Genomic DNA, 15,732 nt, shown 5'->3' with positions numbered 1-15,732 from the left:
TGGTTACCTGGCACTGTAGGGTTGCCACCCGTCCTTTAAAATACGGAATCGTGCCGCGTTTGACAATGAAATTGCGCGTCCCGTTTTGAATCAATACTGGACGGGATTTATCCCGTATTTTTTTAATCTTTTTTTTTTTAAAGCAGCGTCTCATGCAAATCATCCCACATGCATTTTATGAAGATGCCTCCTTTCCTACTTTTGATTGGGTAATACTTGATGTCATCATTAGTTTGATTGGTGTTTTTAACTGTCCAGTGAGGAGGGCGTGTCTTTTAAGTACAGTCTGCAAAGTGTTGGCACTGAGATGTGGCGTCAGCGCCATACTTGAAGCCCCTAACGTTGCGGTCAGCAAGTCGGCTAACATCCGCCATGTGCCGTCTTTCAGTTGCGAGAAGCAGATCATAGAATGGTTGAAACTGTTGCCCCTAACGTTGCGCCACGGCGTGTGGTTCGTTTATACGTCGTGTCTTCTCATTAAACTTTTATCTCGCGAATAGAGATAGATAGATAGATAGATAGATAGATAGATAGATAGATAGATAGATAGATAGATAGATAGATAGATAGATAGATAGATACTTTATTAATCCCAATGGGAAATTCACAACATATAAAAGAAAAAAAATACACCGAAGGCTTGAAACGGCACTTTCTCGCAAGCCGCTTCATTTTTAGCTTAGTGCCGGCTCTGCTGCCACGATACCGCCTTCTTACCTCGTCAGGTAAATATGGAACCACACCGGCACTGGCATTTGTTCTCAGCGCTCGAAGTTGAGTACTTGAATATGCGAGTCTCGGCGTGTAAAAATCCATGCCCACGTTGTAAAAGTAAGTGTGTCCAGGGAACGAATCCACATAAAATAAAGTAATAGGAGTGATCAATAAATAAAAATAGAAAAATAAAAGTAGAAAAGTACACATACATATACAGTCATACACGGAGCTGCTGAAAAGGCTGCCACTCACGGCGGCGCCGGATGTTTTAATATGTTATTGCAATCCGCAGCGGGAGCGTTTCTATAAACTTAATTTAAACTTACGTTTTACACCGTGCTTTGTTTCCCTTATGAACATGCTTGTATGCTTAACTCGCTCCGTTCTCAATTGTTTAATTAATTTTTTGCTCTTCGCTGTTTGCGGCTGTTCCTCCATTTCCCCCTACTTCGTTCTTTTATCTCGCGAATATGTTATTGCAATCCTTAACGGGAGCGTTTCAATAAACTGATTGAAAATAGTTTTGCATTTACCTTTTTAGTAAAAGGCGAGCTTTTAAGCCTGAGAAATCACCGCGTAAATGCACACGTTTAATTGGACATGTGTTAATATGTATGGTTACACAGTATTAAAAGACAGTGAACAACGTCAGTTACCTTTGTTCCCGCGTTTGATAAAAGGTGAGCTTTTAAGCCTGACAAATCACCCCGTAAATGCACACGTTTAATTGCACATGTGTTAATATGTATGCTTACACAGTATTAAAAGCCAGTCAAAAATTAACGTCATTTACCTTCGTTCCCGCGTGTGACTCGTGCTGTAAATCTCTTCCTTGTTTTTAGTTCACGTGATTACGTAGGAGGCGTGATGACGCGATACGTGACTCCGCCTCTTCCATTACAGTGTATGGACAAAAAATATGTTCCAATTATGACCATTACGCTTTGAATTTCGAAATGAAACCTGCCTAACTTTTGTAAGTAAGCTGTAAGGAATGAGCCTGCCAAATTTCAGCCTTCCACCTACACGGGAAGTTGGAGAATTAGTGATGAGTCAGTCAGTGAGTGAGTGAGTGAGTGAGTCAGTCAGTGAGGACTTTGCCTTTTATTATTATAGATAAGATGTAGCTTTTAAGTGAATAAACTGTGTGACTAAGACTATACTGTAGCTGTACTCTGGGACTTACAAGGCAAACTAGCATTTCTGTGCACATTTAACCAAAAGTTTAGCAAAAAGATTTGGGTGAAGTTAACTGCAGGCAGAGGACGAGGCTAGCTATGGGTGATTCGTGAAAAATACTCTATGTTCTTTTTGAACAACTCCTCTCATTGAATCATATGAACCGATTCATGAGCGCGAACAAATCTATTCAGCGGTTAAGTGCGTGTGTGTCCTTCCCACGTGACATCATTGGCATCTTTCATTTCATTGAAAGATGCTTGAAGTGCATGTGCAGGAACCACCTGGATTAGGAGTCTCGACTCATTTGAGTTGTTAACAAATCACTACCCAAATATCAAGTCTAAAGATTCTCTTTCATTTGACTGCGAACGATTCACTACCTCAAAATCAAGTCTAAAGATTCTCGTTTGTTTGATTGTGAATGAATCACTACCTAAAAATCAGTCCAACGATTCTTGTTGATTTGATTGTAAACAATTCACTACCCAAAAATCAGTATAATGATTCTTGTTCATTTGATTCATGAATGAATCACTACCTAAAAATCAGTCTATTGATTCTCGTTCATCTAATCATAAACAATTCACTATCCAAAAATCAATCTAATGATTCTTGTTCGTTTGATCGTGAATGATCCACTACCCAAAAATCAATCTAATGATTCTCGTTCATTTGATTCATGAATAAATCAATCTAATGATTCTTGTTCGTTTGATCGTGAATGATCCACTACCCAAAAATCAGTATAATGATTCTCGTTCATCTGATTGTGAACGATTCACTATCCAAAAATCAATCTAATGATTCTCATTCATTTGATTCATGAATAAATCACTACCTAAAAATCAGTCTAATGATTCTCGTTCATTTGATTCATGAATAAATCACTACCTAAAAATCAGTCTAATGATTCTCGTTCATTTGATCGTGAACGATTCACTACCCAGAAATCAATCTAATGATTCTTGTTCATCTGATTGCGAATGATTCACTATCCAAAAATCAATCAAACGATTCTTGTTCATTTGATTGAGAATAAGTCAATACCCAAAAATCAATCTAATGATTCTCGTTCATTTGATTCATGAATGAATCACTACCTAAAAATCAGTCTATTGATTCTCGTTCATCTGATTGTGAACGATTCACTATCCAAAAATCAGTCAAACGATTCTCGGTCGTTTGATCGAGAATAATTCATTATCCAAAAATCAATCTAATGATTTGTGATTTTTGTTCATCTGATCACAAATGAGTCATTATGAGTTGCACAATTCTCATGTCCTTGTGATTCTGTAGAAAAATGTTTTAAGTATGCATAAACGTGTTATCATTCTTTGTGTATGGCACATGAATTATTATCTTAAATATACAATTAATTATATATTTATAAATGTATATATAATAAATTATCCTCTTTAATAAAATCCCTGTGTGTGTCCAGGTGTCCTTGTGTGTGTGTCTTCTGGTGAAGTGCGCATGCGCGTGGCACGGTGCGATGCGTGATATTACTGTCAGAGAAAGTTACAGGCGTTTTACGGAAATACAAACCAGTATTACTGCGAGAGGAAATTAAAGGTACACAATACAGTGACTCATATTACAGCCACATACAAGCCAGTATTACTGTCAGAGGAGATTAAAGGCATATTACCGACGCGCACGCCTGTATTACCGCCAGAGAAAATTAAAGGTATATTACGGACGTACAAGCCAGCAGACATACAAGACAGTATTACTGTCAGAGAAAATTAAAGACACACAATACACGGCGGCAGCCCACGAAGAACAGGCAGCTCAGCAAGTAAACATCAACAAAAGTAAGGCTGAAAGAAAGAAAAATGCTTCAAAGGCTGCCTGACGAGTCACACAAGACAGAGAGGGCGGGACCTATAAAATATCGCGCAGCCGATCCAATCGGATTTCGGTAAATGAGGTAAGACCTAAAACATAACGCACGAAAAATCCAATCGGGTACTGAGACACGGAGACCAGCTTCTCCAAAGAGGTGGGATTAGTGTTTGTTGTTGTGCAAGTGTTCACTCTGAGGATGTCAGATATGTGATTAACAAACTTGGCACGGTAAAGTGTAAAGTGTTTTCCTAAATATACGAATTTTCATGATATTACAATAGGATGACTTTTAAAAGTAGATTTATTTTCGCACACATAATATCCGTTGCTGGGGAGATGCCATACATACAATAATCAGCTGCACGCCAACACAGATTAAAATACTTGCTGGAGAGACGTATTACTGTGAGACAAAATTAAAGGCACACAATACAGTGACGCATATTACAGCCACATACAAGCCAGTATTACTGTAACAGAAAATAGACAGTCCTTTGACATTTAATATAGACTGTTCCTACTAATGTTTATGCACTACTATTCTAGCGCCCGTTATTGTAACGGGCTTAATGTCTAGTATCTAAATAATTTAATATATGCATGGAATCGGTCACATATTAATTAACAATAATTTTATTATATACATGCAAACATATACTGTACATCAAAATAATGTTAGTCATTATTCTCCCATGCTCAAGATGCCAGCTTCTTGACTGGGCTGTGGTTCTGAACCTGAGGTCACCAGCCTCTGTTGCTTTGTTTGATTCGCGTAGCTCTGTCAGCATAAGTGCCCAGGGACAGTGACCCTTTAGCCCCTCGGAAGTTATTCTTGCTTGCACTGTTTTCTAGCTAAGGTTGACAGCCTTGGCCATATTGCTTGATTTGTGTGCTTCAGAGATATGTGAGGAGTGGACATCATAAGTTGTACATATAAATCAAGGCTAATAATTTAGACATTTCAACCAATATAAGAAGAATCTTAGAGGCTAAAGTGCCTTTCATGGACAGTTTTACACACCAAAACTCTGCTCCTCACCAGCTTACAGTATTTGTTTTTACTTAAGAAAGGTGAAAAAGGCCAAATAATGGACCTTAAACTCCCTCTACACACTCCACAATATCAAATCCGGGCCCACCCAAATAAGCTCATACCATGTTTGTAACTCACCGTTTGGTCCGTAAAAGCAGGCAAGACGATTTGCTTTTCGATTGTGTTCAGGACGATCTTCCACAGTTCCTTCAGAACTCTCTTCAGGACAGTCTTCTCACAGATTTTGGCAAACAGCATGAGACTGAGGAGACAAACCGGCTAGTGTCAATGACCGAACAGTATGGCACCTCGTCAACCAAAGTTCAATTTTGTTAATTTAGTGGATGCTTTAAGAACAAATTGACGTTACTGTACTCGCAATAACAATGGCTTGAATAACAGCATAGTGTGAACACAGGCATGTGAACTGACTGACTGAGGGTCACAAAGAGAAGCAGGAGCAATCTTGTATTTGCAGTTATACTGCCTAACGCTTTCTGACTGGATACACTGTTGTTATTAATATTCATGCCTCCATAATCAGAGTACAGGCGGATGAAGTAACTCATTCAGAGACCCTCAATCCAACCTTGGGCTTATAGTACAACACCTTAGTTGATCTTGAACTGCCATGTCTAAGCATCTTTACCAAACCCAATCATCCATCCATCCATCATCAAACTTGCTTTGACAATCTTTGGGGTGTGGGGAGCCAGCAGGGGTTACATAGCAGAAACCAAACCAGTATGGGGAGCCAGAAGGCTATGCTTCAGGTCTGGATAGAACCAGTTTGACCCCTCTTTCTCAAAACAATGCAACGTTTAACCGGCACTAGAGAAGAGCAAAGAGGCCGACTCCAGGACTGAGACATACAGTATGAGCTGTGAGGAGAGACTGCAGGAGTTGAAGCTGAGGTGACATGACTAAAATGTTTAAAAATATGAAAGGAATTAGCACAGTGGGTCAAGGCTGTCACTTTAAAACAAGTTCAACAAGAACACAGAGACACATTTGAAATCTTGTTAACGACAGATTTCACAAAAAGGTAAGAATGTTTTTTCTGTTTTCACATGAAGAATCACAAACACGTGGAATAAATAACCAAGTAGAATGGTGGAGAGTTGGATCTCAAATGGATGTTCTTTTGGACCATCTAAGACAGAGGTCCCCAACTCCGGTCCTGGAGGGCCCCAGTGGCTGCAGGTTTTCATTCTAACCATTTTCTTAATTAATGACCTGTTTTTGCTGCTAATTAACTTCTTTTGACTTGTTTTTTTAAGAATTGTTCCCCTGAATTTCTTCACCATTCCTATTAATTGTTTCATTTCTTTCCTTAAATGGCACCCAAAAGAAATGAAATGTGAAGTGAGTGAGCCAATAGAAGACCAAAGAAGTCAATTTCACTCCAACCAATTTCTTAATTAGGCTCTGATTCTTGTTGTTAATTAAACTCGTTCTTTAATTCCGTGGCTTGTTGCTGCTCTAATTGTGCAATAGCAGACATTTCCAGAATTATTGATTTTCCCTTTTCCAGGACCACTGGTAAAATGTTTTGTGGACCTGAGCAGATCAACATTCCTGAGACCTTCATCTTTCTTTATTTTCAGATATTGTATGATGGACACCAGTTGTTTTGGCTCATTTTGTATCTTGTTATTATTTGACTGCTAATTAAGGGAAAAGAAACAAGGGGTCTGAGTCTTCAAGAGCAAGTCAGTTCAAATGATACAATAACTAGCAGCAAAAACAGGTCACTCATTAAGAAGGGTTAGAATGAAAACTTGTAGCCCTCCAGGACCAGAGTTGGGGACCCCTGATCTCATTACAATTGTTCTAATTTTCTGAGTTACCACCACCAGAAGGTGTTTAACCAGGAAGAGTACATAACTCTGCAGTGTGATCATTGACAGGCTGATCGACTCCCACAGATTACATATCTTAGCCACTAGGGGGCCACACACTGTGCCTTACAAGTCTCATGAACAGGACGTCTCAGTTTGACGTCACGCATACAGCTGCAGCACAGAGCCATGAGCTGGAGGATGACAAAGGGGACAATCTAAAGCCTTGAGAACAAAGCGATGTTGAGGCATGGAAAACATTTTAGTTTATACTGCACCTTTCCATTGAGAACATCACCCTAAGGTACACCAGGTGCACTACTGTATTTTCCACATTTGTAGAACTTGAGCTCAAGTACATTAAAATTGTATAGGAAGACATGGACAGAACGGACAACTTTATGATTTACAGTTCAACATTTTAGCCACTAGGGGACCCCACTGCCTTTGCTCAATACACAATCTGTTTAGGTTTGCACGTGTGACAGATAGGGGGTGCTGTCGTCCCCTTGAGCCCTCAGACACCACGTCAGACACCAGATAAAAGTCCAAATGTTATTTCATTTATAATAACAATGTGCACAAAGCACCCTCCACTCCACAATACTCCAATAAATAATCCACAATCAATACAACAATAATCAATCCTCTACTCCCAGCAGCTCAGTCACCCTTGCTCTCAACTCGGCTCACTGCTGGGATCTCCCAGAGTTCTTTTATAGTCCCTGACCCGGAAGTGCTTCCGATCCCCCCAGTCCATGTGATTCTTATCACTTCCGGGTCAGATTAAAACTCTTCTTTTCTTCAGCCTGGAAGTATATAATTTCTTCTGTTCCCGTGACTTGTACTTTCCGTATAACCCGGAAGTATTTCCAAGTCCCTGGGCCTCCCTGTAGCGTCCCCTGGCGGCACCCACGGTATCCAGCAGGGCTGTGATGAAAGACTCCAAGTTCCATGATGCCCTGCTGGAATTCAGGGCCCCTCCATGTTGCAGGGATGGCTCTATCCGGCGGCTTGGGGGTATTGGCTGGGATAAACTGTCGGCCATCCCTCACACACGTCATATGCTCTGACACCCATACACAACACACACACGCACAGTGAAGACCACACACTCAAGCAACGCACACATTGTTTTAACCTTATTATCTTCATTTTAATGAATGAAAGCACAAGCAGAGAGTAGAAGGGGATTGACATTTGCATTTGATTAAGGAAGATTCTCTCTAGTGCTCTTTCAATTCCATATGCCGCTTTTATAGTGTAAATTCAAGTGGTCACACAGAATTAAAACGGATGGCGTTATTTTTTTCCTATTAAAAAAGGCACATTTTTGCACAAAGTAAGCATCCTTAACAGCTCATCAGACTCACACATCCGAATACGCTACTGTGAATGAGCATTAAATTGGCTAATAAAACAGTAGGGAGCTGCTATTATTAGAAGCGGAGTGTGAGTCTGCAATCTTGTGAAGAAATTGTTTTTTTCTTTTTGTCTGTGCTTAAGTGTAAAATTGGAAGAAATGAAAGTTAATTGTAAACCTCTTAATAAAGTACATTGCCTCACATTAGCATTCACCGACAATTAGTTTTACTTTCCAGGTTGGCAGTTAGAGGCAAACTGCATTCAAAAACACCTTGCTAATTAGCTAGTCCAAAATAGCAATCTTAAAATTTTGAAATTTATATTTTGTCAAAAGTGATTTCCAAGTCACAGGTACAGTACATTTGTTTCCTTATTTCTAATATGGTAGTCCTGTCTGGTGAAGTGACCACTGTGTGAGTGGTGGGGACCTGACTGGCCACTTTGTGCTCATGCAGTTCAACATATTAGCCACTAGGGGACCACACTGCCTGAAACTGGACTGTCATTGTGGATTATTCAGAGTTTCTATTTGGGCCAACACTAAGGCTTATATCCACACTGTTGAATTTCCCATTGGGATTAATAAAGTATCTATCTATCTATCTATCTATCTATCTATCTATCTATCTATCTATCTATCTATCTATCTATCTATCTATCTATCTATCTATCTATTTTCGCTTGAAAATACAGACGTTAGTCTCCATTTTCTTCAAAAACACTCACCAGAGCCGTATTCTTCGAAAATGAAAATGCACACTTTTGAAAATGCAGACTCTAATCAAAGATCAGACTTGCTCTTGTTAACCTAGTTCTACAGACAGCAAGCTTTGGTTTACGATGAACCATCTAGAGTCGAAAAGTCTCCTAAAAACAGCCAACTAGACATATAAATGTGTGTTGTGCGCGCAGAAAGAACAGTACGCATATTAAAAATAAACATAACCTGATGCATGGCAAGAACCTTTCTGTGGCATCACATTATACATTGATATTCAGTAGCATCGATGGACGTGTAGTAAACGTGACCGATATGTTATCATGGGTGCCGTGTGTGCTCTCTGTGGTTCAGCGTTATGACAGTGTAGGAGTCGATGTAAGCTTGAAAGAATTGGCAGTTCATGAAAATATGAACTGTAAAATATGCATTTGAAGGAAACAGTGTGTCACACTCCGTCAAAACAACTGCATCTCCTGTGGCTCTTCGTTATCAGCTCTCATAATAGCAGATTTCAGGGCTCAAAGCACCTGAATCAACAAATCTGCCTTACAACACTGAGAGATGCACAGATGAGGCTGCACAACATCCTCCTTCTGACTGCACATCTAAACGAATAACTAAAGGAATTTAAGAATTGCTGTCTAATCGGAAATGCAAACATCACGAGATTAAACAGCCTCAGCGTTTTAACACTTTGTATAACCAGAGACCACAATGCTTCACTATACTCTGTTTGCTGTTGTTATGTCATATAGTCATGCAATAGTTAAAATGACAGAAAGATATCGTAAGTGACAGAGGCACTTCTCAAGCGCGTGGGACCAAGCAGCTGGGGTGGTCTGTGTGTGCGTGTGTGTGTGTGTCTCTCTCTCTCCACTGTCACACCGCTCATTACCACGTGCAAATTAATTATTAAACTTCAGTTACCTTGTGCTGCTTAAGAAGAGGGAGGAACATAGGGTTACATACAAGAGTGGAAGAAGATGCACACAGGTAGATTACATCCTATGCAGAAGTGTGGATCTGAAGGAGATTGAAGATTGCAAAGTGGTGGCAGGGGAAAGTGTAGTTATGCAGCATAGGATGGTGGTCTGTAGGATGACGTTGGAAATCAAGAAGAGGAAGTGAGTGAAGGCAGAGCCAAGGATCAAATGGTGGAAGTTGAAAAAGGAAGACTGAAAGGTTGAGTTTAGGGAGAAGGTGAGACAGGCACTGGGTGGCAGTGAAGAATTACCAGACAGATGGGAAACTACAGCAGATGTAGTAAGGGTGACAGCAAGAAGGGTGCTTGGCATGACATCTGGACAGAGGAAGGAGAAAAAGGAAACCTGGTGGTGGAATGAGGAAATACAGGAGAGTATACAGAGGAAGAGGATGGCAAAGAAGAAGTGGGATAGTCAGAGAGATGCAGAAAGTAGACAAGAGTACAAGGAGATAAGGCGCAAGGTGAAGAGAGAGGTGGCGAAGGCTAAAGAAAAGGCATATGATGAGTTTTATGAGAGGTTGGACACTAAGGAGGGAGAAAAGGACCTGTACCGATTAGCTAGACAGAGGGACCAAGCTGGAAAAGATGTGCAGCATGTTAAGGTGATAAAGGATAAAGATGGAAATGTACTCACAAGTGAGGAGAGGGTGTTGAGCAGATGGAAAGAGTACTTTGAGAGGCTGATGAATGAAGAGAACGAGAGAGAGAAGAGAGATGGATGATGTGGAGATAGTGAATCAGGAAGTGCAACGGATTAGCAAGGAGGAAGTAAGGACAGCTATGAAGAGAATGAAGAATGGAAAAGCTGTTGGTCCAGATGACATACCTGTGGAAGCATGGAGGTGTTTAGGAGAGATGGCAGTGGAGTTTTTAACCAGATTGTTTGATGGAATCTTGGAAAGTGAGAGGATGCCTGAGGAGTGGAGAAGAAGTGTACTGGTGCCGATATTTAAGAATAAGGGGGATGTGCAGGACTGTAGTAAATACAGGGGAATACAATTGATGAGCCACAGCATGAAGTTATGGGAAAGAGTAGTGGAAGCTAAGTTAAGAAGTGAGGTGATGATTAGTGAGCAGCAGTGTGGTTTCATGGCAAAAAGAGTACCACAGATGTGATGTTTGCTCTGAGGGTGTTGATGGAGAAGTCTAGAGAAGGCCAGAAGGAGTTGCATTGCGTCTTTGTGGACCTGGAGAAAGAATATGACAGGGTGCCTTGAGAGGAGCTGTGGTATTGTATGAGGAAGTCTGGAGTGGCAGAGAAGTACGTAAGAGTTGTACAGGATATGTATGAGGGAAATGTGACAGTGGTGAGGTCTGAGGTAGGAGTGATGGATGCATTCAACGTGGAGGTGGGATTACATCAGGGATCGACTCTGAGCCCTTTCTTATTTGTAATAGTGATGGACAGGTTGACAGACGACATTAGACACGAGTCCCCATGGACTATGATGCTTGCTGATGACATTGTGATCTGTAGCGATAGTAGGGAGCAGGTTGAGGAGACCCTGGAGAGGTGGAGATCTGCTCTAGAGAGGAGAGGAATGAAGGTCAGTAGGAACAAGACAGAATACATGTGTGTGAATGAGAGGGAGGTCAGTGGAATGGTGAGGATGCAAGGAGTAGAGTTGGCAAAAGTGAATGAGTTTAAATACTTGGGATCAACAGTACAGAGTGATGGAGACTGTGGAAGAGAGGTGAAGAAGAGAGTGCAGGCAGGGTGGAACGGGTGGAGAAGAGTGTCAGGAGTAATTGGTGACAGACGGATATCAGAAACAGTGAAAGGGAAGGTCTACAGGACGGTAGTGAGACCAGCTGTGTTATATGGGTTGGAGACGGAGGCACTGACCAGAAAGCAGGAGACAGAGCTGGAGGTGGCAGAGTTAAAGATGCTAAGATTTGCACTGGGTGTGACGAGGATGGACAGGATTAGAAACTAGTACAATAGAAGGTCAGCTCAAGTTGGACGGTTGTGGGACAAAGTCAGAGAGGTGAGATTGCGTTGGTTTGGACATGTGCAGAGGAGAGATGCTGAGTATATTGGGAAAAGGGGGCTAAAGATAGAGCTGCCAGGCAAGAGAAAAAGAGGAAGGCCTAAGAGAAGGTTTATGGATGTGGTGAGAGAGGAGATGCAGGTGATGGGTGTAACAGAACAAGATGCAGAGGACAGAATGATATGGAAGAAGATGATCCACTGTGGCAACCCCTAACGGGAGCAGCCAGAAGAAGAAGAAGAAGAAGAAGAAGAAGAAGAAGAAGAAGAAGAAGAAGAAGAAGAAGAAGAAGAAGAAGAAGAAGAAGAAGAAGAAGAAGAAGAAGAAGAAGAAGAAGAAGAAGAAGAAGAAGAAGAAGAAGAAGAAGAAGAAGAAGAAGAAGAAGAAGAAGAAGAAGAAGAAGAAGAAGAAGAAGAAGAAGAAGAAGAAGAAGAAGAAGAAGAAGAAGAAGAAGAAGAAGAAGAAGAAGAAGAAGAAGAAGAAGAAGAAGAAGAAGAAGAAGAAGAAGAAGAAGAAGAAGAAGAAGAAGAAGAAGAAGAAGAAGAAGAAGAAGAAGAAGAAGAAGAAGAAGAAGAAGAAGAAGAAGAAGAAGAAGAAGAAGAAGAAGAAGAAGAAGAAGAAGAAGAAGAAGAAGAAGAAGAAGAAGAAGAAGAAGAAGAAGAAGAAGAAGAAGAAGAAGAAGAAGAAGAAGAAGAAGAAGAAGAAGAAGAAGAAGAAGGTTACCTTGTGCTACTGAGCTCCTGAATGGATAACAGTAATTTTAACTTTTTATTTTCTCTTAGTGTCTCAGGTATTTTGTTCGGTATCTTTTGTTCTCTCCCTGAAACCCCAGCGGTTGTTTGAAATGCGTGGACTGGAGGAACTGCGGGTGTTTTAGGAAGAAGTCCCATGGGTAGACCCTTTGCAGCTTTCCAGGATTTCACCACCATTCTCCATACACTTTTTAACAGTTTGTCCCCAGACATATATTCTCGTTCAAGGATCACGTCTGACCCTGCGAGACCACCTAAGATAAAGTCTGCCAACTCGGAACTCCAGAGTCCTGGCATGGAAACAAGTGTACTATAGAATACCTGTGTTTGGGAAGTCAAATAGGATAAAACCACTGTATAAATGAATAAATATTGGTGCAGATATGCAAGAAGTGAAATTGCTGACCACTGTGGGATATAATTATTCTTTAGAAGTTTGGATGGTCTTAAAAACCCAAAGTGGCAGTGCCTGCACATGGTGTATAGTAAGGCTTAAAATGTGACATTACTTTTTATCCAGCAGGTCCATGAGAGGCCTCAGGACTGTTTCTGCATCCATGGCTGCATGACTTTTGTTTGCTGCGCCGTTGCCTTTCATCTGACTCAGCTCCTGGTTCATCTGCTTCACACAATCTTCAATGACAGGCTGGAAACTGAGGAGAAAGGAGCATTAAGCAAAAACTGCATTATGACCAGGTATGTCAACTAAAAATAACACATTAAATAAGAAATTAATAAGTCGGTACATTTACTTTATGGGGTTTTCCCTAAAATAAACACGTAAATATGTTTAAATAGCAACAAGCAGTGATCCATTCATCTCTTTACTAGCTAGCTTATTATACCAGGGACGTTCAGAAAGTTTCCGCACTTTTATATTTTCGTTGGAAACGGTGAAGGCGGGAGGGAGGAGTAGTAATTGGGCATTGAAAAGTTGGTATGACGCATCGCAAAGGAAGGTGACGATGTAGAAAAGTGATTTATTTTTGAAATTCTTAATAAACAGAGTTGAATTGCGGAAACTTTTTGAACGTCCCTCGTATTTTACAGTGGTAGGTGACAATAGGCACAAATCTAAGATTGTATACAGAACTATAAATTAATTTAAAATAAATTATTTAACAAAACAAAGGGACATAGATAAAAACGTAACGACATGTTTCATATGAATGTTCACATGAAGGTCTTCTTCACACAGAGAGCCACAGACATTAAAAAAGTGACCAGGTGGTTTGCCAGACAGAAGTAGCTTCAAAGGTTGATTTGTCATTTGAGAGAAATTATGTGGATAGGATTGTTAGACTATAAGGCCATTTCTTGTCAAAATTGTTCCAGTGTTTTAATATGTTTGTGTCTATGAGAGGTCGGAAAAGTACAATGGCAGAACTCACTTCTATCCAAACAAGGTCCCCACCCCACCAACTGGGGTCAAATCAGTCTCTGTATTTGATTTGCTTGCTCTTGTTACTGAGAGAACATCACTCCATTTACTGGAGATCTGATAACGTGAGAATGTGTTTAACCAGCATGGCTAATCTTAATTAATTCTTAATATATGCCATGTCTTCATTTGCCAAGCTTTCTTGTAGTGGTCACTACATACACACTACATATGGCCACTTTATTAGATCCAACTTTTAATTACAACAAATAGCCTGTACCCCCTAACAGCCAATCTGATGACCCCAACTCAATATACACCTTGTACTGTAGACTTGGACAAGAAGTTTAGTTGTTTCACAGGGATCAGAGTTGCTGTAAATATAAATGTTCCCCTATCAGTTTTTTTGATAATTCTTTAGTTTAGACCTTAACAATAGCTTCTTTGGGTCTTCATCATATTTACAAACATCAGTGGAGGGTTTATTTATTCATCTCTGCTATGTGACTGACTAAAAAAACTTCACTTTGGAGAGGTCTGAGGTGGCTTAGCGTGGGAGTCCCCAAATCCAGTTCTGGAGGACCAGAGTGGTTACAGTTTTCATTCTAACCCTTTTCTTAATTAGTGACCTGTTTTTGTTGCTAATTAATGTCTTTTGAATTACCGTATATACACATGTTTAAGTTCTCCCACGTATAAGTTGGGGCTTGATTTTACCGTAGAATTTTCAATAGTTTATAACGTCGGTTGTATAAGTCGAATGCGGAAAACTCACACTGTTGGTCCAAAAGATTATAAAATGCTAACGCCCACCTGAGAGAGTAACCACGGAGCACACAGCCTTTTTTTTCTATGTATTGCGCCTACGTGACCACATGGTAATACCCAAGATATTACGAAGTGACGTTTTGTGTTTTTTGTATCTCACACCCTCATACACCTTTATCATAAGAGCATCCCTTATCTACAATGGAGAGTTCAACCAGAAGAAAATATGAAGCTGGTTTTAAGTTAAATGTTGTTGAAGTAGAGTAAAAAATTGGTAACTGCGCTGGTGCAACAAAATTCGATGCGTCTGAGAAACTGATGTGAGATTGGAGGAGGCAAGAAGATAAAAAGTTAAGATTCGCATTTCTGAATGGGCGTATAAGTCGGGGTCTGATTTTATAATTGATTTTTCGGGTTTCAAGACCTTACACGCGAGTATATACGGTAATTTTAATTGACTTGTTTTTTTTAAGATTTGTTCCCCTGAATTTCTTCCTCGTTCCTCTGAATTGCTTCATTTCTTTCCTTAAAAGGCACCCAAAACTAAATGAAATGTGACGCGAGTGAGCCAAAAGGAGACCAACTAAGTCAGGGCCTCAAACTCCAACCAATTTTACTCCAACCAGTTGCTTCATTGTCGTCAATTAAACCCGTTCTTTAATTCCATGGCTTGTTGCTGCTCTCATTGTACAATGGCAGACATTTCTGAAATTGTTGATTTTCTCTTTTCTAAGAGCTCTATGAAAATGTTTTGGGGATCTGAGCAGATTCCTGAGACCTTCATCTTTCTTTATTTTCAGATATTGTATGATGGATACAGTTTGCTGGTCCTGTTTAAGTTCATTTTGTATCTCGTTATTGTTTGACTGCTAATTAAGGAAAAAGGAAACGATTAAGGGGTCTGAGTCTTCAAGAGCAAGTCAATTAAAATGAATTCAAAAGAAGTTAATTAGCAGCAAAAACAGGTCAATAATGAAGAAGATGATTAGAATAAAAACCTGCAGCCACTGTGGCCCTCCAGGACTGGAGTTGGGGACCCCTGGCTTAGCGAAGACTCATGTCTCTTGATATTACATATTTAGCATAAGACCTGTGAATATTTCATATTAGCAAGTTAATTTTACCATCATGTCAATATGCCG

At 40.2% G+C, this 15,732-nt stretch overlaps 1 protein-coding gene across 5 annotated transcripts in view; it reads right to left on the bottom strand.

Annotated features, from left to right (window-relative positions):
• LOC114645223 (protein unc-13 homolog C-like) overlaps positions 1-15,732 on the bottom strand; it is a 742,812-nt gene that overhangs the window by 41,776 nt on the left and 685,304 nt on the right. For all 5 annotated transcript variants that reach the window (XM_051920476.1, XM_051920477.1, XM_051920473.1 and 2 more), the window contains 2 exons: positions 12,951-13,094; positions 4,925-5,048 (listed from right to left, as the gene is read on the bottom strand). In XM_051920476.1, coding sequence (XP_051776436.1) covers positions 4,925-5,048; positions 12,951-13,094 — 268 coding nt within the window. The remainder of the gene's footprint in view (positions 1-4,924; positions 5,049-12,950; positions 13,095-15,732) is intronic.

This window comes from Erpetoichthys calabaricus, chromosome 17 (assembly GCF_900747795.2).
Source record: "Erpetoichthys calabaricus chromosome 17, fErpCal1.3, whole genome shotgun sequence".
Taxonomy (NCBI): domain Eukaryota; kingdom Metazoa; phylum Chordata; class Cladistia; order Polypteriformes; family Polypteridae; genus Erpetoichthys; species Erpetoichthys calabaricus.
This window is presented reverse-complemented; position numbering and strand designations above follow the sequence as displayed.